Source organism: Anarhichas minor, unplaced genomic scaffold, assembly GCF_050575085.1.
Source record: "Anarhichas minor isolate MPS153535 unplaced genomic scaffold, ASM5057508v1 ptg000026l, whole genome shotgun sequence".
Classification (NCBI taxonomy): domain Eukaryota; kingdom Metazoa; phylum Chordata; class Actinopteri; order Perciformes; family Anarhichadidae; genus Anarhichas; species Anarhichas minor.
In genome coordinates, this window is record NW_027466472.1 from 17,108,931 (window position 1) to 17,133,163 (window position 24,233).

The window sequence follows — 24,233 nt, forward strand, 5'->3', positions numbered from 1 at the left end:
GCCACGGTGATCTGTAATAATCATGATCAAAGCTCGGGATCCGTCAGCTGGGAGCCCGGCAGTGTCCTAGCTCTAGGAGGCTTTGTTGTTCTGAGCGTGCTCTTCTACCTTTTGACGAGCCCCGCAGGCAGTTACACAGGAGGCGGGTGGTGGGACGGTGCAGGGTGGAGACTCCAGCAGGCACCAGGCCCGGGGCTTGTGACAGGGGCGTGTGCAGGACTTATTGATCTGTGAAAAGAGATATACATCCTCTCCGTAGCTACCGACTGACCACTACTTGGCACTTGATGATGAATGGCTTTCGGCTGCCTTCGCTGCGTGCTCTGGATGTGTTTCTCCTAACCCTCTGTCTTTTTTTTAATCTTCATTCTTCACATGCAGCACTTTCATCTTCTCTCAGATTTTGTCTTCTGCCTTAAACCCCCCCCCCCCCCCCCCAAATGATCGATCCTATGTCGCACGTCGAGCAATTAAGTACCCCCCCCCCCCCCACCTTCCTCGCACTCCAGCTAAACATACCATCCTCAAACATCCTCCTCCATCTCGCCGCTTTGTGGTAATTACTCCGCTGTTAGACCTTGAGCTTGAGAAGTAACACCTAACCAAGGGCAACGTGTCGCGTGCAGAGCAGGACTGTGATTCATTGGCATGTATATGGCTGGCTATATATCTTCAGGAAGCAGTAATGGGTGGGGGTGGTGGAGTGAACGTGGGGGTGGGGAAATGGGCTGTTGTCGCTTGAGTGGCTGCTAATGTGGTTTGGCCAGTGATAATATGAAACAATTGGAAGGACGATCTGTTATTATTATGTTCCCGGGGGCCTAAACAGTACACACAAAGTGTGCATGATCCATATTAATACGTACAGGGGTGCAGCTCATTTCCTTGAGCCCAAGGTGACGCCTTCAAATTGCTTGTTTTGTCCAACCAGCACTCCACTACATTAGGGTATTCAAATTACTTTATACTAAACAGTTGCATTTCAATTTTCTGCCGATTGAATAATTGATTATTTGGCTAATTGTTTCAGCAATAGTATATCCTTTATATTACTTTATAGAAATGTTCTGAATATCTCACACCCGGGATCACATGTTGGCTGCTCCACTGTTGAAGTATAAAGAGAAGAAGCACTCCACCCTCTCTCTCCCTCTCCACCCATCCTTTCTGCTGTGGCACGTCAACTGTGATCCAGACCTAATCAACCAGCCCAATAGTGAGGTCCCTGCAGGGAACCAGGGGGGCCCCCAGGCCCAGCACCACTGCCTCATCCGTCTTCAAGACAGGCTGCAGGCGGGGGCCAGCCTAGTGCAGAGCTACGAGGGGATGCGGAACCCCGAAGCCTTCATCTGATCACCAGGTGGGCACCGGAGCGGCGGCCTGGCCCAAACCTCCCCCCTCTAATTTCCGGCGGTGAGCGTGTAAATTAAAATAAGTGAAGACGGCCCTTTTTTCCCTGCGGGGAGCCTCCAGCTTCCTCGGAGGCAACAAGCATGCGTGACCGCGCTCAGAGGTGACGGTGAGCAAACAGCCCGGGAGGTTAGATTCACTGGCTCTGCTGTTTGTGCCTTTTCCTGTTTCCCACGACGGGCTGCATTTCGTTTTGGAAGCTGCTCACATATCGCACATAAATATTTGCTGAAACAACATCTTGTATTTTTGTCTTCCCCCCCCCCCCTTGTTGCAAATTTCCGTCGTAGCTCTGTCACGTAGCCAGATTAGAGCAAACAATCATTCGCGCAGTTATGCAAACACAAGCACATGGTGCAGAGGCAGCCAAAGATGCTCCCCATCAGTGTTTGTTCTCGGCTGAGCTAAAAAGCAGGAAGACAAAGAAGTGTTTGCAAGTCATTTGTGTGCTATTTTTTTGGGGGGGCTTGTGTTTTGTCACACAATGCATCCGCCTGACTAGTTTGAGGGCTTCACAGTCTGTTTGAGCAGCATTGTGTGAATCTTTAGGAGTCAGTATTTGGCTTATTATTCTGGCTCGTATATAATTCAGCATTAAACATTAAAGCTCCGTCAGTCAGACAGACGGCCTCATGGTGAGTTATTTACTCTGGCAAGTACACTCAGAAAGTCTTGCAATCGTGGCAAAGTGACTGACGGGTTGCCCCCGACCGAGCCCCTTGTTTGTTCCTTTCGAGAGGAAGTCAAATACAGCTTCAACAAACTTCAACGTAACACTTCAGCGAAGGAGACAAACGGCACGTTTCAGCTGAAGCCAGATGCTGATTAATCATCAGATTAGAAATTTTAAAAGTGTTGCAGTTTTTTTTTCCAGCTGAAAAATAGCCCATGAAATGAGGCATTTGAGATAGCGGCTCATCTTTAGCCTTCCCTTCCCTCATTTCACCCACTTCTCCCTGCACCAGCACACTGGGTAAAGAATACATTAGAGTGTAATGAAATAAGGGCTTTTAAAGAAAGATCTGAATTGAGTGTCAGTCACGGGTAGACGATCACATTACCAGTTGTCCGTTGCAATGACTTTCCTTCCCATTAAGGGGTATTATGATCTCCTCTAAAATATATTTATAGGGGAAATGGACTCGTGTCTGTGCTGCTGAAATGTTCTGGAATACACTTTGCTGTTCTTTTTCTCGTTGTCGACGCCTGGGTGTTTTTTCTGTTGAGGCTTCATTAGATCAGAAAATCTTCTTTTGGTAGCGCGCCTTCCTGCCCTACATTTCCTGTGCATTTACACAAAATGAAAGACACCTACTCTTGCTCCATTTGTAAGTACGAATACTTGAAAGCCCAGCTCGTCTTTATATAGAGGTAAAAAGAGATTCAGACATGGAAGTCAGAGGGTAAGGATGGCTTTTAATCAGCCTCTCCCTCTTCCGTGCCCCAAACCTCAGCTCCGTTACCTCCTCTCTGTTCCCCTCCCTTTCAGCGGCTGCTGAAGGTTGATGGGAGCTGAGGCTGGGGGAGGGTTGTGGAAGGAAAGGAGCTCTGGAGGCCGCCTGTGGAATCTTTGCATACCACCAGAGAAAGTGGGAGGGATTTCTTTTTCACCTCTGCAGGCTCCACGCCCCCCCCCCCCCCTCTTCATCCCAATGCCTCCCAGCCAGCATCATAAACTGTGCAGCAGCAGCTGGTGACAGAGAAGAAGACGGAGAGAGGAGCGACACGCTGCTATCTCACTTACCATCTTCTTTAAATAAAGGCCTGTAAGCAGAGTGTTGGGGGGGGGGGGGCAGATTACGCTGAAGAGAGCGGAAGATGTGGCACCCGTCCCGACAACCAATCATCAGATGCAGCAGATCTAAATCAAGCGCCCCCCCCCCTCCTGCTATAAATACAATTGAAAACAGGCAGACAGAATAATAAGCGGCAGCATATGCTGTGGTCAACCTCTGTGGATGCTATTCCTCCATGCTTTGCATTTCTCCTCTGAATTCATCCATGAAGGCACTCAGTTTAGCACGCACCACAGCAGAGGAAGCCCAGGCAGCAGGACATGCCAGTCAGACCGGTGGCCTCTATTTTCATGCTGAGGAAAAAAAAACAAGTTGCACCCAATGAAAATGAAGTTCAGCGATAAAATGCCGCATTCACCTTTACGGTCCAGCAACTGCTCGATATTAGCAGAGACTCGCTATTCTGTAATTGAATGTCGAACAAGGGGCCAGTTGGGTTAAAAGCTGCTGTGGTCTTTGATTTTTTTTCTCCCTTCCCCCCCCCTCCTCCTATCAGGTATCATGATCTCTGGATGGGTGGAGGAGTGTTCACTTTGTTGGCCCACAAGGATCAATTAAGCCATCAGGAGGGAGAGACAGTAATAAGACATGTAATGGAAGGCTTGGGTTCCTTGGGGAGCGGCGTTAAATTCATCACCGCCTCGCTTTCACACATTTATCACTGGCACATTACAACTTGTAATCAGTCACAGATGTCAGGGGTGGTGCCGAGTTGACACTGGTATCAGTAACTGCATAATGCCTTAATGTACGTCCCACGCAGGGCGCTATGTGAGCACCTCGTGTGGACAGATGGATTTGATTCGATAAACTATTTTTAACACACAATTAATTTATATTATTAGATGGAAGATGTTCATTGCAAAATGGGTAAAAGTTTCAGTTTCCTTACAACATGATGCGGGTGCATACAAAAATAGAGTGGTAACACCTTCTCACCTTCTCAACACACAAAGTGTGATCCTGGGGTACGAATGCTTCACCTTTATAATTGTAACACGTACTCCACATGTCTGTCTGCCGCCACAGTTTGGGAAATCAATTTACAGCTCTCTCTCCAGATTTGGTTTTCACACTTCCTTCCACCGCAAGTTGGTTTCAGTCTAACACTGCTGGTGGCAAAAAATGCAAAACAAAAAAACAAACGCCTTTTGTCAGAATACACAAAATGATTGTTTTGAATTCCTTCCAACCAAATCACAATACAGCCCAACTCCCACGCGGAGGAGATAATGGGCGAGTTTACGTGTTGTGACGCCAAGATGAAGTGCAGCGACAGTTTCCGTCCAGCGGTTCAGTGTTTGCTGACCAGAATGCTGCTGCACTGCACCTTGTAATTTCTGCGTTTTGGAATGAAACGGTTCGCTCACACTGCCAACCCGCAAATTTAACTCATTGTGGTCTGGAGAAGAATTCCACCACACTGTACAGCAAGTGACAGACAGTGCTCTCCTTCACTCGTACATTATTATAAACCGTTCCTGCACCTGACTGGAGGAACACGCCGCTCACTTGGCTGTCCCCCAGCTTTCCTTGTGACTTCCTTCGGAATAGGTATAAAGAGTTATCGTTAACATCGTCACAAATCATCCAGGAAAACTGGTCAGAAATGAGCCACGCAGCTACAGAATCACACTTCATTTTACATCCACAACACCTGGTGGAAGCAGTAATTCAGGTTTCGGGGGTTTGGACTCATGTCATCATCAGAATTGCTCCCCATAGTTCAGTGATTGGTTTGCCAGCTGTCAGCCTCAGTCCATTCCCAGTGGATGTTTTCTGAGTTTACAAGCCGTATGGTGGAGTAGAGATGAGGATTTTGGGGGTTATTAGCCTTGCAGGCACACTTTTACCTCCTAAGATTTTTTTTTAATGATGACCTCATGGTGCACACGGAGGCGTAAATAAAAACTCCACTCTTCTTCATCTGGCCCTTTTTTATCAAGTGAAGGAAAGCTGTCTCTCATACACAAGAAGCTTGTTTACGTTTTTGATCGAGTATGCACATTGTCTGTAGCTTTATTGTATCATTTTAGAAGAATAAGGACCTAGAAATCTCAAATAAGCGGCACTGTTTTGCAAAGAGGCTCCTGTAAACCCTCCTGAGGGAGTCTCTATACATTGCGTTATAATTGCTCTGCTGCCTTTCTGTGCTCCGATTCTTTACGAGTTGGTATGCATGTGTATTCTACGCAGCAATAACCCTCTGCAATCGGATCCGTCATATAAAACAGGGATAACGGAGGCGCTGTGAGAGTCTTGCGGAGCGCTGCCTGTCTCGTTGGCCTTGCCATATGGTGTTGGTGAAAGAGCCAGCGCCTGGGGAGGATGCAGCCGTATGGTGGCAGGAAATACACAGACACAGCAGTGTGGCAAAACAAGACGGAAGAGGAATGCGAGTCTCCTTGCTTGCGATGCAAAAAAACAACAGACCTAGCATTAGCTCATGCGGTATGACAGAGACGAATAAATGAGAGGGAGGAGAGTGGAAAGGGTCAAAACTGACCTTCAGACTAAATCACAAGGTGCAAAGCAATTCATTTGTTCCCGGCACAGCCATAAAGACTAATGTCTTTTAATACATCACTCTGGATCTCTTCCCTCTCCCTCTCCTGTCCCATTAAACATGGTAACAAAAGAGCTGTGATAAAAATCAGTTTCCCCCCAAAACGCCACAAGCTTCGTGTTGAGTACAGGCATTGCCACGATGTCGTCAATGAGCGAGTCAGGCCCGCCGCCGTGTGACATTTTCAAGGCATTCCTGTTCGTCTCCCCGTTACACACTTGAAAAGAATGATTGTGGAGCATTCAGAGGATTGATGAGGGACTAAAAGCCCCGACCAAGCAAACCAGCCCGAGGAATCTGTTAGCGGCGGTGGACTAGGGGTGAGTAGGTGTTACGTGTATGACCTTTTCACAGCGACTCACAGGATTTAGGTGCCATCTGTGCCCTCCGGGTACCAGTAATCCCATTGCTGCTACACTCAGCGGTAATGGCTACCTTTGCAACATATCGCGCACACACACTCGCATGCACAGGAACACACTCCCTTCTTTGTTGCTGTTTCCTGTGGAATACCTCTCGTATATATATATATCTCCCTTTGCAGTTTTTACTTCTTCTTGCATTAGTGTCACTGTGTTATAGTGTGATTTATAGCTAATGCTTACCATCTGTTTTTCTGTGGACATTTTGTCAAAACAAAACAGTTGTTTTTTATAAGGATGGATTTGTAAGAAGTAATATACTGTATGTCATTTTGTTATTCTGCAGTGTTTACTCTTCAAATACCTGATCCAGCACACAGAATGGAATAACATAGAGGCATGATTTAGAGATTTCAAAATGCATCAAATAGGTTTTTCCTTCTTTTGACTTGAACTTGAATGGAGTACAGATGTGTTCAGCTGTTGTTGCTGCGGTATCAGTTCCTGTCCACCTCAAAATGCATTTACAGCCAGCGCAGATTCCCCTTCATTCTTCTGTATTTTCTCTTAACCCCCGTCGGCAGAATTTTTTGAAAGCACTCCCTCCTTCCTAAATGAAAGCGCGCTCCCTGGGTGTGTTTATCGACCCGCTCACGTTTGTGCTTATGTGCCTGCCAATGCCTGGGCTCCAAAAGGAAATCTTTTGAGACAGAATACGTTGGTCTCTGCTGAGAGGAAGCCCATTTTAACTTTGGCTCCATGACAAAGACTGAACGTTGTGCAAAGGAATTCCAATCGCTTTTTGGACGAAGAGGCCGCAAATACCCGAGCATTTATGATTTAATTCTCAGATGTGAACTGATACCTCTTGAGCTCACTCATACACACACACACACACACACACACACACATACACACACACACACACACACACACACACCACCACCATTAAGTCAGAGTTAATCCTGATGTTGGTGATCCATCCATGGCAGTCTCTGTCCCTGGCAACTTCATTTCCACTCTTCGTGACAATCCGGAGAGCGCTCTGTGTGTCAGGAAAGGATCAGCAATTTGTTTTGTTTGACAATTGCTTCAGCGGCGTGGTTTGCTGTCAAGTGCGTTGCAACGGCTGGAGGTTTTCTGCTTTTCTTTTCATGACAGTTCACCTCATTTTCCTCTGCTCTGCATTACCCTCTGTGCAACGCCCAACTTTTATGCCCTGACTCTGTTTTTCCTCTTCTCCTGGTGAGTGAGATACAGTGCAGTGGATGATCAAAGTCTTGCTTCCTCATTGTGGTGGAGAAAAAACAGAAATAAGCTCCAGGATATGGCACAGATTTCTCTCTGGAACGAGAACTGTGGACTGCCAGGGCTGCTCTTCGTATTATTCTCCTTTGTTTTTTAGTTTTTTTTAATGGTAATTAGTTTTATTGCGAGTACTTGTGCGGTTAAATGATCTTTCCCCAGCCATCAAGAGACCACTCAGCGACACAGAGAAGCCCGAATTGCAGCATTCAAGTGTTTTTGCCTCTGTTTGATAATTCTCTCACAATTTCAAATCATTTTCGGACGTAGGAAGTGATGACATAAGGATTTGTATTTGGAGCTGCAGGTCAAATTGATAACGAGCTGGGTGGAAGAAACACACACGACTGACAGTCCAGCAGCGAGAGGAGAGTTAAGCCAAACTCTATTGGGTTTGTGCACCGCGGCCGTATGCAATATTTTTCTCCTCGCCAGTGATTTATTATTGTGAGGCTTTCATGCAGGACAGGTTTTTTGGTGTTTTTCATTAAACTGGCTGAAGTGTGTAAGTGCTTCCCTGAGGAATGATTCATCACCGTTTTTTTCTGGGACGAGACCAAAGCTCGCCTCCCTAACTTATGAACCACTGGAGCAGCCGGAAGAGTTTTCTACCAGGTGCCCCCCTCACCCACCCACCACCACCACCACTGGCTTATGCTGTTCATTCATCTCCACATTGATTTTAATAGTTGTGGAGGTGGGGGTGTGGTTGCCACCTTTGAGGGATGGATGGTTTACGGGCTACAAAGTCTGATCTCGTTTATGTATTATTATTTTTTCCAGCTTACGAGGACAAACACTTTATTATAACGCCGCACAACAACGCTCCCTCCTGGGTGATGAATTGTAGGGGATTGCCTTTGGGGACAATCAAGCCAAAAGTCACACTCACATTTACCGTTTTCTCCGGCACGGTGCGGATCTTTGCATGCTGGCAACAACACCGCATGTAAAGAACCTAACGCAGAGCCCCACAACTGCTGTCAGCCTGTGATCATCAGATCAGTCGCTGAGTAAGGACATGGTGACCTTCAGGTTTGGGGGATGGAGCGTTTTTAGTTTTTTTTATTTCTGTAGGGACTTACCCAGTGGGCTGAACTCAGCCTCTCCTCCATCAAGAGTTCCCATGTTCCCAGACACCAGCAATTGTGTCTTAATGAATTCACTGAATGCTAATCAGGCAGCCTAAGTCCAGGGGGTGGGGCAGGGTTTAACACGGACATGGTCCTCTATTAATATGCAGAGGAATTTTTTTTCTCCCCCCCTGCCGTCATCACACTCCTTCTGATTTAGGGAAAAATGTAATTTCTTGCCTTTAGGCTGTGTCTTTTCATCTAGTCTGTGTTGTGTTGCTGTCCTACTTCATCTGCCTGTTAATGCGCTTGTTTGCCTCATTATGGAGTTGTGACAATTCTGTTTTGATTGCGCTTGCCTCCCGGGGATACCCTGTGATTGTTTCGTCCTCACTGGCTTCAAATCGCTCCAATTCAGTGTGCGTACACTTCGCCGCCGAGCCCCTGTTTGCATAAATATTTCAGCACCACTGGCCAGAGGTTATATCCTCTAGCATTAATCAAGACTCAACGGACTCCTAATCTTTTATCCGAGTCCTGTTAGCCCCACGGACAAACACTTTATGGCTCAATCCATCAGACTGACTCGCACTGAAATGTCCAGCGGTACATTCACAACAGCCCTCGTCAGGCTATTCAGTCACCGCGAGGCTACAGTAACGGTGCTATGATCAACATGCAAGAAAAAAAGATTCATCCATGAGGATAAAGAGTTTGCACATGCAATGACCTGTGATCTCGGACTATTCAGTCGTAATTTGAGAGCAGGAACAAGTCCCTCTCAGAGCCGCATGCACTCGAACTGATTCAATCAGGAGACGTATTGTGGCCCGGGCTCTCATGACAGTGAATGGGAGCCTTTGTGGACACGTGACATTACACTGCAGGCGAACTTTTCTGCCTCATCACCGAGAGCCCTTTAATGACACAAAGTTAATTTGGCTGCGAAGTTTCACAGTTTCGTCCCACAAAGTTGATCTCTAATCACCGTCAGCGCAGCAGACCGAAGTTTTATCTAATTTTAAGCTTCTGAAGAACGGCTCGTTCATGTTCATGAATACTGATGGAACTTTGTAAAGCTCTATTTGCACGAAACTGATAGAACCTGAGGTTGGGAAGTGATTTGTATAATTGAGGCAGATCCTAGATGATTTTAATCCCGATGTGAGTCTGCCACGGTCGTAATTTAAGCACACAAAAAAATGACCTGCCCCATCGCGGTGAAGTCAGAGGTCCCCGGGTAATACGTCCTAATCTCACGCAAATTGATTTTGTTCTTGGCTTTAAAAGGTGTCTTTTTCTTTAAGAGGCAAAAATGTTGCACTTCAAAAAACACTTGAGGCAGTAGTGGAAACTGTGGAACTTGGTTTTGGGAGGCAATTTGGAAGTGTAGCTTTGCATAATGACGAACTTAAAAAAAAAAAAAAGGACTCACTTTACAGACTTGTATCCAACGTTTCATTTCCTGGTCCTCATGCTTTGAGGTATGGTGCTAATTGATGAATTGCATGAACATACTGTGCTATTAGTCCCGTGTGAATTGAGCGTGAGACAATAGGAGTGGAAACGCACTCGAACCAGCCTGGCTGCAGGACGAAAACCACTGGTGCTTAAATAGCAACTGTTCCTTTCTGCAGATATATATTGTTTTTTTCTCTCTCTCTCTTTGAAACATCTCAGTGAGAGGCAGTTTTGCAAAGGACTCGGGGAACTATTGATTTTCATTCGTCCTTGCTCCCATGCTATAATCTCTGGATTCATGCCAGCCACTGACTCGCATGACATGAATCCCTGCAGCTTGATTGAAGCCATGTGTTTGTGCGAGGCTGGAGTGTAATAGAGGTGTTAAGTCTGAGTTGTTTGAAGCAGAGTCAAAAGAAACCAGGGCACCATCTTGTTTTAGTTTTTTTTTTTTAAGTTCTCATTTTATTAGAAACACATCATGCTGGATACTGGATAAACCGTTGTTCATTCTGCATTACATCGTGGTTTTCCCACATTGTTCCAAAGTGGACACAGGAGTAAATAATGGTAATTGTGGTTGTTTTTCTGTATGCTCTGTAATTACCCATATAAACTGCTTCATTTTCTGCCCACTAACCCTTTTGGTTCACATTTGTCATGGCTTCATATACTGATGCAGCTGGTTTTATTTCTTCACCTTCAATGTTTTTGACTTAGTTTGCCTCGGGGCTTAACAAAAGTACAAACTGTTAATCAAGATGATGCTTTAATGGGCATGCCTGTCTAAACAAGAAGCAGGTCATCACACTTAACCAGTGCCCTGACCAAGTGGTAAAAATAATCCTCGGTGTGGAAAAAACCCTGAGGCGCATTTCGTCATGTTTCACCAAACCAGGCATTTTTACCACCATGGACAAATAAACAAATGACACTGTCATGTGTCTTTTCCACACAATCAGCGAAATAAATTTTATTGTCGATGTTATTTCATTACGCGTGGGTTCAAAGGACTCCCTAACATCACTGTTGAGAAGACAAGGATTCGGCATCACAAACGTTTATCTCAACACAACAGCATCCGCTTCTGTTCACCTCATTTCTTTTTACCAGCCTGTCAGTGATGGCATGGCAACATAAAAATGGAAGACAATGGTAAATCTTCATATGAAATGGAATTGGTAGCCTTTTCTTGACATCTGTTTAGATTCAATCTGCCGAATCAGCGGGGCAGAAATAGCTTTTCATCCTCGAGCGGACAGAATAAACCAGATATTATGTGATTATGTAGGATCACAATACCAATTCAATATCATACAAAAACATCAAAAGCACACGCAGCCCGGCACAACCTGATCTGTGCCTCTCCATTGTAATGCCCTATTGTATTGCTCACAGATTACTTGACATGTTACATAATGTGCTCTCATTTCCACTGTTCTCCTCTTCCTCGCGGCCTCTCAAATGTCACGATAACAGCATGTGATGAGAGCGGAGCCACTTGAGCTTCATCCTGTAATATTTATCTTTCTACATATATACAAAAGTAAGAACAACTCTAAAACAGGAGCCTTCGTGATTTTCAGCAGTTTCAGAAACATCAGAAATGTCTGAAAATGTCCACCTAAAAGAATAGTTTGACATTTCTTGCAGCGGGGTTGGATGTAAAAGATCCACACTCTCGCGTCTCTAAATATAGAGCTACTGTGCAGGCATACAGTTAGCTTAGCTTAGCATAAAGAGAGAAAAAACAGCTAGCCGATTGTTTATGGTAACATCCTCCGACTAAAATCCACGAGTCACTACACAGCAAACAAGATAAAACATGTGCATTAGTGAGTTATCTTTGGACAGAACTAGGATAGATGTTTCTCCCTTTTACTAATCTTTGTATTCATATTCATAGCTTCGTATTCACTGTGCAGAAATAAGACTGGTATTGATTTTCTCATCTAACTCTCAGCAAGAAAGCAAATAGGCTCATTTCCCAAAATTACCAACATTTAAATCATAAAAAATTGAAAATGTACTTTTAAAGTTGGTATAAAGAAAATCTACTACTTCAGATTTGTGCTTTGTTTTTGAGTGTTGTCGTGTCTCAGGTTATATTCTGGTGGTATTACAACCTTTCCAGGGCTTTAGAATGAGAACGGTTTTCACAGCACACCCACACAATGAAACTCTGGGAGCAGAAGTGACCTGTTAGTTTAGGGAATGATTGATTTCTGGGAGTTTGGGAAGTAAACTCGCTCCCCAGGGGTAATAAGCTTGCCTGCTGTGTGTCCCAGAAGACTTGCATAGAATGCATAGGGCCGCCGCTTTAAACACACGCTATGGAGTACTTTGTACACTTGGCAGTGGGAGTCAGTTTTTCCTCGATCCCTGAAGCGTTGCATTGTCTTTTGAAAGGAGGCTCTTTGTGTTTGCAGTATGGAGCCGCTCACATGATGAGCCCATGCTGTCAGAGAGGGATTTTGATGTCTGCCGGAATCTGTGAAAGACACTAAAACATTCATCGCATATTTGGATGCTATTAAGAGGAATATTAAGATTGCGGTGTCTTTGATTTCCCCTCTTCTCCCAGAAGGCCTTGTGTTGGCATGCTCATTGTAAAGGGTAATTAAAGCATGAACGCATCGCTGTAGATGTACGCTGACTTTTGGACACGTGGCCTATACCGTCGTGCTTTTCTGTCAGTGGGAGGAGGAGGAGGAGGAGGAGGTGCTGCTCAACACATCAGACATGACCCAGTTAGAAGAGCTACACTTGTAGGACCATATCAAGTGGATCCTACCCTGAGGAGGTATTTGGCTTTGTTCTCCTCACACTTTTTCCTCTTCACTCGCCTCTCTGATGAATTGAACAGCCCTCACTTTTTTACACCGGAATTGCAGACGAGCATGCTGATTTGTATAACAGTCTGTAGTGTAGACGGTGCTCATATTTCCTTTCAGGCGTGCTTTTCAACATACTTTGATTTTTCTAAATGAGTGAAATTCTGGACAAAAAACTGTTGGCTTTGACTCTATCTTTGTCATGTGCAAGTAAAGTAGCTTATTGTCACCGCCCTGCCGCCAAGCCTCACAATGATAATAAGTCATTAAAATATTGCAAGATATTGCAAACGCTAATCTTTCCCCCTGACTTGAGTGAAAAAAAAAAAACAAGGCATCAAATTAACACCAGTGCGGCAGTCAGGTGGTCTTGACATGGCAGAATTTCTCATTTAGCCTACTGACATACATGAGCTCATTGTTTCTGCTGTCTTGCACAGGAGTGGCGACATTTACAAGAGACGGGTGAAATTCTTTTGGAAAAACAAGAGCAGGAATTTCCCTCAGATCCTGCTGAATTCTTTCCCTTGTTTTGCCCCGTCCCCGCCTCTTATTTGACTTCTCCTCGTAACTGAAAGGAGGGGGAAGAATGTCCAATCTGCAACATGAGATCAGAGGAGCCATGGTTGAGGTCGCAGGGAGGCGTGGGTCTGTAGCTGGAAAGAGTGAGACATACAGGAAATATCTGCACCCTCGTGCGAAGAGCTCATTCTCCCCACACGTCCGGAAGACGTTGTCTTTTGAAAGTTATTTGCTAAGTATTTAGATCCACCCCCCCCCCCCCCCCAGTTTCATCTTTATGCAATGTGCTGTGCTCCTGAGCTGTAGACCCGTCGTTGTTGTTTCTTTCCTGCTTAATAATCGGCCACTGCTTAATGAACCAGAAGTTAATTTTGCTCTGGTAATTGCTGTGTTTATTAATTACCGGTTGTAGCCGCGGAAACTGTGTGACAAATGAACGGTGTGATTAGATAAGGCCGGCTCCTGACAGAATTCCTGTAGCGAAAGCACTGAAACAGATCAATACAACACAAGCTGCTCTTTCCGCCCGGGGGCCAGGGAAGGTGACTGATGGGTGGACATGGAATGAAATGAGACCGTGTTACAGGAGAGTGGCACAAGCCAACAAACCAGCAACATACTGTACATCACTTTGTCAGATTATATATTCCCAAGGAGCAGGCCAAGAAGAAGGCCAATGTAATATTTAACATAGTCTCACCTTTGACAGTAACCATAACCTTTCCACAATCTCAACTTCTAAGTGCTGCACAATTAATTAATCAATATTAATCGCGATCACGATTTTGGATTCCTACAATTACATGAACATGATGGATTGGATATTGACATTTGAAATGTGTGTTCCGATCATAGAAAATACAGCGTCCAGTGCATTGCATCACGTCATGTTTTCCAGTTTGCTCTGCTGCTCTCCTGTGTTGCTGTGTCGAACACCCCAACCCTTTGGTACAGCTTTTAAGCGTTCACATTTTCTCGTCGAATAACATTCAGCAGCAATGCTAGCAGTGCCTGAACGCACCTGGATTTAGCATCGCCTCCTCAGCTAGTTAGTTAGCCTCTCCAAAGCGTGCACGAAGCAATTGCAATAAAAGCAGAAATAACAACAATAGCTTAAGTCCCTGGAGTGAAAAAAGGCTAATATGAGATCTATATAGTAAGAGAGAGATGCTTTTTTAGAGCCAACCCTAACCCTGACATAGCAAAACTTCACAAAAATGTGAACTTGATGGACCACAACACTGCGCCTATTGTGCTGATGGCTGTTTAAAACAGTTAGGTTCAGTTTGTTATTAATTAGTCCCAGAGGGAAACTGATAATACAGATGAAATAAGACGCGATGCCAAAACGGCAAGTGAAAAACATGACGGTCTGTCTGCAGGATGACATGGAAATATTACCATGCAGGCCTCACAAGAACAATGCGTCTTGTTAAGTCCTTTGACGGCTGCTTGGAATAAAGGGACTGTTTGTAACTGTCTGACCTTTTCTCGGGCCGGCGGTAGCAGATTCCAGAGGGAAGAGGCAGAAATTGGTCACGGAGAGGATGGTCACACTCTGAATGAAAAGTCAAAGCATGGTGTGGAGCCGGTTTGTCACAGAGCCCTGCTCTCACCGGCCTGGTCAGTAATACAGTTTCACTGTGTTTGATATTCAACGGACTTAACTGAAGACTGCAAGACTGGAAGATCTAATGTGTGGGTCACCCACCACACAGTGGGAAACCTATCTGGAGATTTCACAGTTGGGAGGAAACATCGTTCAACCAGAAAAACATCTTCACCATGAACACACCTCTCGTTCAACTGGATGATTGAGGTATTATCTCATGGGGAGGGCTGTGCAGAAAACCCACAGCAGTTTAGAAAACTAACACTGATAAGAAAAACAAGTCGAATATTGGCTGAATAAGGCTTGAAAGCCAGCCACAGGCTGCAGCGAGTATTCATCTGCATCACTTTGCACATCACATATCACACGTACTCCACATACTCTCTTTAAATCCCCCCCCCCCCCCCCCCCTCATCCTCCATCTCTCAGAGCTCCAGAATCTAACGGTTCAACTGAATCTCCTGATGTCCGTCTCGCCCACATGAAAACACTGAGCTTCGACGGTGAAAAGTGCTCACACAGGAGTAAGCCCGTTTGAAAAACGACTGCAGTGATCCGACTTGAATGACAGAGAGCAGCAACACATGGCAAGAAAAGCAGGAATGTGAGCGGTACATGCTGATGTGTGCCTTGTGTTTCAAGTGAAGGGAGAACAAAAAAAAAAAACATGCCTCGACATGCAGGGATGGCGCTGTTGACAGATCAGTCACATGGGCTGTTTGGGCTGAAGTGACACCGTGGGACTCAGAACCTGTCGCTTCCTCGAATTAAATCTCAGAATAACATAAACATGTTTACAATGTCATATTAAATACATCATATTTATCCATCAATTACATGCGAGGAACCATATAACGTGTGATAATTGCACAAAATGTCTTTTTTGGGGGCATTTGTAATCCAAATCGACACCCAGGGTAACCACGGTATTAGCAAGTGGGGTTTAATACGACAGCAAACACTGCTTGAGCAGCTACTTTGTCAGAAATACCACAGAAGAGCAACTGGTATACCTGTGTATAATAATTAAAACTGAGCACTGAAAAAATGTAGGTTCATAACTCAAACTAGCCATTTAGTATTCAACCTTTTCCTTGTGATATTAACACGTTTCTGTAAAACCGCCTTCCCGGGTGTGGGTCTCTCTGTCAGCTGATCGTCCAATAACCAAAAGGGAATGTCTTACATGAAGCCGGCCCATTCAGGCACATCCCCGCTCAAATTCCCCCGGCCACCAAAATTCTCTCCAGCTTAGCGGCGGCTGCCCTTTCTCCCCGTCCTCTTTGGCCTTCTGAATGATAACCTTGAATGTTATTGTCTCGAGGCAGGAGGGGAGGGTGAAGAAATGCCTTGCTTCTTGACAGAGAGCAGGAAAGCTTGACAAAGGGCATCAGCACTCCCTAAATCAGAGAATGTGGGGGATATGAAAAGGGGGCAGTTTTTCATTCAGGTAAAAAGCGCCGACAGAAGAAATGGACGGGGGAACAATGGAGCAGCTCCGATGGAACAAAGCATTACTCTGTGGGCTTTTTAGAGCCATTTCAAAAGTGAGCTCAACTACGATGATGAAATACGAGGCAACGGTGCGCAGGAGAAAGTGCACTGTGTGGGAGCAGATTCTATGGATTGAAAACATGATATGTGGGACTGATTGTATTTGGTTGAGTCCATTCATCTGAACTATATCCCAGTTCATAGAATAACCCTTCAGAGGAGCTATTACGCCTGAGATAGTCGTGATAAAACTCAATATGTGAATAAGTTGTCAGGCCTCTTAGGTTCTGCACGCGCTCTCTGACCCTCATCCTGCTCACCTCCTCCGTCAGAGAAGACCATCAGCATCAGCTGGCTGCCATAGCAACTGAAACAAGACTCCAGGAAAAAGGTTTCACAAACAGCGGCTGTGGGCAGAAAGCAGCAAAGTAAACAAACAAACCTCCCTGGCCCGTGTTGATAGAGCGGCACTTTAACCTCTGCCGATCTCCCAGAAAGACCGGGGGGCATCTTTGTGTTTGACCCGACGGCGCGGGCGATGCTGTTAAAGGGAAACTCGTTGTTTTGATTCTTAACAACAACCGTGGAAGGCGCACGGGGCGGCCGCGGATGCAGGTGACGGCAGATTTTGCTCTTTTCTGTCCGTCTGTTCCACAGTGTGATGTAGTCGCTGCATTACTGCTCTGCAGTAACAGCCTTGTTGTGACTTGTTTCACTACAATCCTCATGGCAGCGTAAGTGGAGTTCTGCAATGATTTCATCACGAGGCGGCCGCCTGCTCACAGAAAAGTGGAGCCGCTCGTTGAAGTTGATCATGTTGTCTGCAGGAGAAGAGAGAACCTCTCTGAGGTTTGGGTAAAGCGAAGAAACATTTGTGGAAGCCAATATGGCTGTTTTCATTTTGGCCATTTGCACTTCACTGTTTTCTGTTTTTACATAACATCCAAGAGTTTTATTTGTCAATTTCCAATTGCAGTGTTCTCATTTAACTTGTGTTTTTGCTCTTCTCTATATTCAGCTACAGTGAACCAATTTTTCCCCAAGGGGATCATTTTTTTCTTATCTTATGAAGTCTAGCATGTGGTTTAGTGCTTGTGATTGTAGCGTGTCCGCTAGCAGTGGTTTTCAAGTTAGGACACCAGATTTAGGTCAATACATTTTGGGGGGGGGGGGGAACAAAAACACATTACATGAAACAAGTGTCTTCACACTGTGAGGGGAGGTCAGGAGAAGGCCTTGGTCTAAGAGGTCACAAGCCAAAAAGGTTGAGAAGCACTGCCGTAGCTGACAACCACGCGCTAAATGACACAAATCCCCAACTGATTGTTTGTGCAGATCGGGATGCATCTGTGTCAGCTCAGGAAATGAGGAGGCCGGGAAGTATCCGTCTCCAACAGCACGCATGGAGAATCAGAGCCCGAGGTAGCTGCCTCTCACCGGTCCACACTTCTCTCGAGCAGCTTGCCTCATAAACATTATGTGTGTGAAAGAACATTTTCCATTCTTGGTAATCTGTGTCCCACATCCCAGTCACCAGCCTTCCTACCTCTGGTTCTCAATAACCCACATAGTGAGTGTGGAGGATGGGATTTGACGGAATTAACTATCGTGACACACAAAAAAAAAAGAAAGAAAAAGCCAAAAGAGAAATGTAGGGCCACGTATGATACGGTATTGAATTACACCTTGGCGATGTGTTTATATATATTTTTTATCTGCTCCCACAGTGAAAGTGTTACGCAGTATCTGTCTCCACAGTGTCATGGTAACATGTGAGTGCTCGCATTGATTTCACCCACTGCAGTGTCGCAGGCTCAGTGAGTCTATCGCCCAAAACAACAGAAAAGACTGGCAGTTCACCCAGACACCTTTGATTCTGTTGTTGTGGTCGCACAATGGAACTGAGCCTTTGTCTTTGTTGTGGCAGTATTTTCCCTCCTGTCTGTATAGTCTTAGATTTTCAGCGTTCCATGTCATCATCATCATCATCATCATCTATGTGGAAACTATTCACTGACGTCTTTCCTTCCCCCGTTCTTCCCTCCGAGGTGCTACAGAGCAGCAGCTCTTTATGGTTTTCATCATTTTAACAAATGGGCTAATCAAAGAATGACTGTGAATCCCCATGAATCTCTCTTGATTTTGTCAAATGGAAATATTACAGTTTGCGGAATAGAATAATAATGTCTTTGGGAAACAAAGCCACATTCTGCGCTGCATTATTTCCCCTCCCGTGTGCTGCAAGGAAATTCAATTTGATTGCATGCTGCTGTATCTCTCTGCATTACACTTGAAAGGGAATTTTTGAGTTGGTTAAATATTAATCATGAGCACATTATCATGCTCGCATGCTTTACAGTCTTTACTGTTACAAATTTGAATCAAAACACATTCGAACATTATATAACTTAGAATATTTTTTGAAGACTGTGTGTGTGTGTGTGCTCGCTTGCTCCCGAAACACATTTCTGCACCTTGTAGAATAGTGTTTTTATGTTCGTCAGAGGTCCACGGTGGCTGCTTGCACAGGGATTTACATCAAATGCCCCCGTGTTACTTAAAGGTTGTAATTTTGGGTCTGAAGCAGAAACTCCCCTGAAGTTTTCTCAAGGGGCTGAAGAAGAAACGGCAGAGTTGTTACGTTTGACAATCCCTGGATCCTCTCTGATCCTGAGCTGCAGCGACAGACTTGGTCAGAACCTTTTTTTTTTTTATCCCCTCATGCTCATCAACATGCCAGAGTTTCACCGGATTGATTTTCTACCACAGGTGCCATAATCAGCCAGACTATTTTCTCCCCTGAAACGAGCGGATGACATTTTCCGTCCTTTTGGCCGCGGCTGGGGAAAAACACAGATGTCCTTTTCACTTTTTCAACTCCACCTCTGATGTTGGCCACTTTGTCTGGCCCATCTGCATTAGCATATGGATTAATTCCTGCTTGTTATCTTGGCCTATATGTAATGAGTCAGTCCTGGATGGCAGGGCTAATCAGGTTGGAAGGCAGAGCTTTTTTTTTTGCCTTCTCTTCCTCTGCTGCCATCCTCACATCCCAAAACTGATAGCAGGGTAGACACATCGGAGGGGATTAAGCTAATGTGATGGCAGAGCCACCTACAGGGTAATTTCAAGAGACAGGCCTTGGCATCCGGGGAATAACTTGTCAAGACCCGGCTGTAGGCTAATATTCTGGATATTAATCCTTAATGTGAATGGCCTTGACTAGATTTTACTCTTGTCTCTGTGTGCAGCTTTAAGCGCAGTCATAAGTCTCTTTAATCACTGACATAAAGCAGTCCCTCAAGGATTTTCCAGAGTTTTACAGTAATTATTGTGCACCAAAAAGATGCTTGTTTTTTGTTTTTTTTCCTGCCGTTGCCTCTGTGAGAAATTACCAAGCTATTTGCATATGTTCCTTGTTCATTTGCAGCGGGGTTTTTTTATGAGCTGCTGGCAGAGGAGTGCTTTATTTCGTCGCGGTAAAAACATGATGGAGTGTTAGAAATCACAATCCATGTCATTTTACAAAGGGATTTGAGGCTTGTTAGGTAAAACTGTTGGAACGGGTCAAAGCTGCTGCTGCCCACCCCCCATCAGTATCTGCTGGAAACGGTTGATAAGGTAACAATAAAAAAAAATCACGGCGGTGAGGTCGCAGACATCACTCTATTCGAGAGCAGCAGCTCGTTGTTGTCTTTTTAATCATTTTAATTAAAACATAAACCAAAGAAGGAGGGAGGATCCACACGAAACCCCAGTTTTTAATTAATAAACAGCACACTGCTTTGCATTTTTCTACCTCATTAATGAAAAGATTCTCAAATAATGAAAACCCACCTAGGCGAGGTCTCGCAAAAAAAAAACCAACAATGCAGACCTTCCTGAAGGAGCTGAGTGAGCACCTTGACGGGGAGAGTTTGTCCTTACTGTCTTGTCAGCCCCCAGTCTTATTTCGCTGATCAGTCAAGTTGGTGCGATTCCTTCATCGCTGACTCTCTCTCTCTCTCTCTCTCTCTCTCTCTCTCTCATCCTCAGGTCTGCTCATAGGATCTGGCTGTGCACTCTATCCACTGGGATGGGACAGTGAGGAAGTGCAGCAGACCTGCAACAACAGTTCAGACCAGTTTCAACTAGGTGAGATGTCCACAGACACACACACACACACACACACACAGCTACAGCACACACCCCGATGCTTCAACCGTGACTGTGTACATCTGTCTGTCCCAGAACTGATAACTGATTTTGTGGATGAAAAGGCTGAAAACTGAGAAGACTTTTATTTCTGGATGGTAAAAAGTCAACAGGACCTCCAGCTGCTGTCGATTTCTGCAGAGTTTCAAAGCTCTAAATATGTGTCGAGAATAAAGCAGGAGCCAGATTGGTGCTCTGTATTCAGCTGGCATCTCATAGATAGACAATAATATGCTACTGTATCAGACGCTAGGCAGGTGGAGGGGCTATTCAGTCTGCAGCTGCTCTTTTTTATTTGATGCTAATCAACTAGCGTTTGATCCTCTACTTAGTGGAGAAAAATCACTTGGTGTGATTGTAATGTTTTAATTAAATGTCAAAGGTACATTTTTGATAGAGCTGTTGAGACCATTACTTATGTAATCAGGTACGCATAGATTTGCTTTCTCTTTCAATTATCATCAACGTCCGCCATGCCAGAGTTTCTGCCACTTCTATCTTTTTTCTTTTTTAAAGAAGTTAGACCTATTTTCTTCTACTTTCTGCCTCACACATTAAGATACGCAGAGCTTCTGTGTGCTCATTGAACCGGGTAACTGCAGAACGAATAAGTACAGCTTGTTACAAAACAACTAGATAGAAGAATACCCCCCCAATGACCATTTGTATATCAATTACTCATCATCATTAAAAAAACGTTGTTTTTGTCACGTGCCTCCACGGTGAACAGAGAATCAATAAAAGGAAGAAAAGTCTTGATCAATTGAAGATGCATGTGTTCGGGAAGTAGTGAGCATAAAACTGGATAAATGAGACTTGGATTATACTGCACGAGTTGTGTTTAGAGGCCCCCATTTGCTTCAATTACATCAAGCCTTTTTTCTCTGTTTTTTTTATTCTCCGTTCACCATGGAGGCACCCGAGAAAAACAATGTTTTCTACAAGAATTCACGGTAACAGGGGGTGAGTAACTGACAGACAAATGGTCACTTTGTGGGGGACGTTTTCCGTGAAGTCCCACAAGTGTGAAAATGCAATCATTAGTTTTTACTGTCAATTTTACTCGATGCTTCTCAAGGACAAGTTATGACTTGACAGAGCATCAGTAGTCGATGAATATTTGTTAACAGGTGCGTTTTGCTTCAGCCTGTTGTTAAGCTGCAACACAGTTGTTTCAGCTTCACTGCTGTCTCGTTTCATGACAAGACTGACATGTTCTGCCGCGAGAGCAGCGGATTTCACACAAAGCGGGGCCAGAACGCAGACTCCGTTCATTAATCATGAAGACAGCAGTCGGTACTTTAGTAATTCAAATGCTTTGAGTGTTGCTGCAGCCAGGACACATTAATTGCATGCATGTTGAATCTATGAAGAAGAAGAAGAAGAACGAGTTGGGGAAATGATCACACCTATGTCCTACAGAATGAATGCATGGAAGATCCAAGTCATTGCTTTGACCTGGCATGTTTTCAAATGGAATACTCCACATCATGTTAATAGTTAATGAACTACAGCCACGTTTTCAAAAGAGGGGAAGCTCATTTTCAGTAATGCCGACAGTGAGAGAAATTTGCAGCAGAAAAAAAATGGGGCTCTGAGAAATAAGTGTTTTTAGTTTTGTCTGCTGAATCAGGTTTCCGCAGTGAGAAGGCAGCTGATATGATTCGTTAATGAGACGCCTCTTCCTCCTACCGCCCGGCTGCTAGTCAGACAACTACATTCAATCACACATTCTCCCCAAAATTTGATTCTTCAAATGAGAAGTCTTGATGGTCATCTCAACATTTTTCCAAATTTAGCGGCAGATTTAGGTCAGATCCTTCTTTGATAGTGCACATAAATCCCTTTTGAGGATTAAAGAAGGAGGCCATTTATGTTTTAATTTGGGCTAGCTTTTGGCTCACTTTCAGCACATTCTGCCTCTGGTGTGCTTTCCAAAGGTCTGTGCTGTGAGAGAGCATTTGGCACGGACCAGACTTGTCTGTTTGCAAATGAAGTTTAACTATGTCCAGTGCATTTGTTTCAGCAATGCCGACCCTTTTTCACAAGAGGAAGGGAAATGTTGTGGCTTGAACAAAAATGTTAAGCAGTTCACGACATTTTTTCTGCTCTCAACTCCTCATCTGAAGCGAGGGTCGAAAAGGACAGAGGGTGTCCTGTGCTGCGTTTGTGATTCATGATATTGGGCTGTATAAGTAAAACTGAATCAAAAATGTTAATGTTTGATCGAAAGCAATAATAGAGATATTGTAGTATTCTTATGATGCAGACAGTGCAAAGCCTTTCAAATGAACCGACATGTTATGTTATCAGTAGGCGGTAAGCTTCACATACATGCTCACTAATACACAGCACACACACACACACACACAACTAAAAGACAAACATCTTAACTTCCACATGTTCTGCAAACATTTAAAATTTTTGAATTTAGTGAGATCCTTCTTATGACCACAAACATGTATAAGGTGGAAATTCCACACCTGGATCACCATTCAGTTATCCATTCATACACTATGGTCCAGTGCCAGTTGTTACCACGTTTGGACGGGCACTCTGTGTACATAGGACAACAAAAGTGGAGATATTACAATTATGAGCACAACCAAAAGAAATAAGCCTTGTTAAAAACTAAAGTGTCTCTAATCACTTCAATTTTACCATTACAAGTACATGACTTGAATAAGAAACACGTATTATATCCTCCTGCAGTTTATTTATCTCTATGGAGTAAACCGTTTTAAACTTGAGCTCTTTTATAGATTGTTTTCCCCGTTTATTATAGAAGTGATGCCAGATTTATGAGCAGTACTCCCAAAGTGTAGAGTAAGCAGTGCAGGACTCTTCAGACACTCTGGTGAAACCAAAAATGGAATCAGTTGTTCCCTGGCCCACGGCTTATCCATCCCAATTTCATTGAAATACATTCATGGGTTTTTGGAGATCTCCTGCTGACTGACGGACGGAGAAAAGCCCCAACGGTGGAAAGATATCACCCTGAATCTTCTGCTTTCCTCTTGCAGGTTCCTGCCAGATCGGCTGGGCGTATTACTGCACAGGGGCCGGGGCGGCGGCTGCCATGCTGCTGTGCACCTGGCTGTCCTGTTTCGCGGGGAAGAAGCAGAAGCAGTACCCGTACTGACGGGAGGGAAACGGGGCCAGGCAGAGACCCCGGGCGAAACGAGGAAAGCGAGAGGACTCCGACCCTGCGGACTCGCACCAGTACAGCACATCAGGCACCAAAGACACCAAGTCGTTATGGTGCGTCATGGGACACAACTCGTCTGACAACTGCAGGGACTGTTTCATAATGCAAGACACATGGCTTTGAAAAACTTGTTCTTCTCTCAAGAGCTGTTCTTAAATGAAAAATGTATGGACCAATCCTATTTGTAAAAATGTTACATTTCTTTAAGAGTATTCTCTTTCTTTCTTTTTTTGTCTTCCTCCTCTTCAGTCATTGATGTTTATGTGAATAGTGTTCCCTGATGATGATGAAGATAAAAGTCATCTTGCTTCGTTGTTACGTGAAGTGTTTCCGTGTCCTCTTCATGTCTCATCCTTGCCTTAAACACAAACTGAAATGCAATAATCCCTATAATGT

The 24,233-nt window shown here is 44.5% G+C and overlaps 1 protein-coding gene across 1 annotated transcript in view; it reads left to right on the plus strand.

Annotated features, from left to right (window-relative positions):
* Nucleotides 1–23,771, plus strand: part of LOC142959653 (LHFPL tetraspan subfamily member 6 protein) — a 37,644-nt gene extending 13,873 nt beyond the window's left edge. The window contains exons 2-3 of the mRNA XM_076101034.1: nt 20,471–20,569; nt 23,653–23,771. Of these exons, the coding sequence (XP_075957149.1) occupies nt 20,471–20,569; nt 23,653–23,771 (218 nt within the window). The remainder of the gene's footprint in view (nt 1–20,470; nt 20,570–23,652) is intronic.
* The last annotated feature ends 462 nt before the right edge of the window (nt 23,772–24,233 follow it).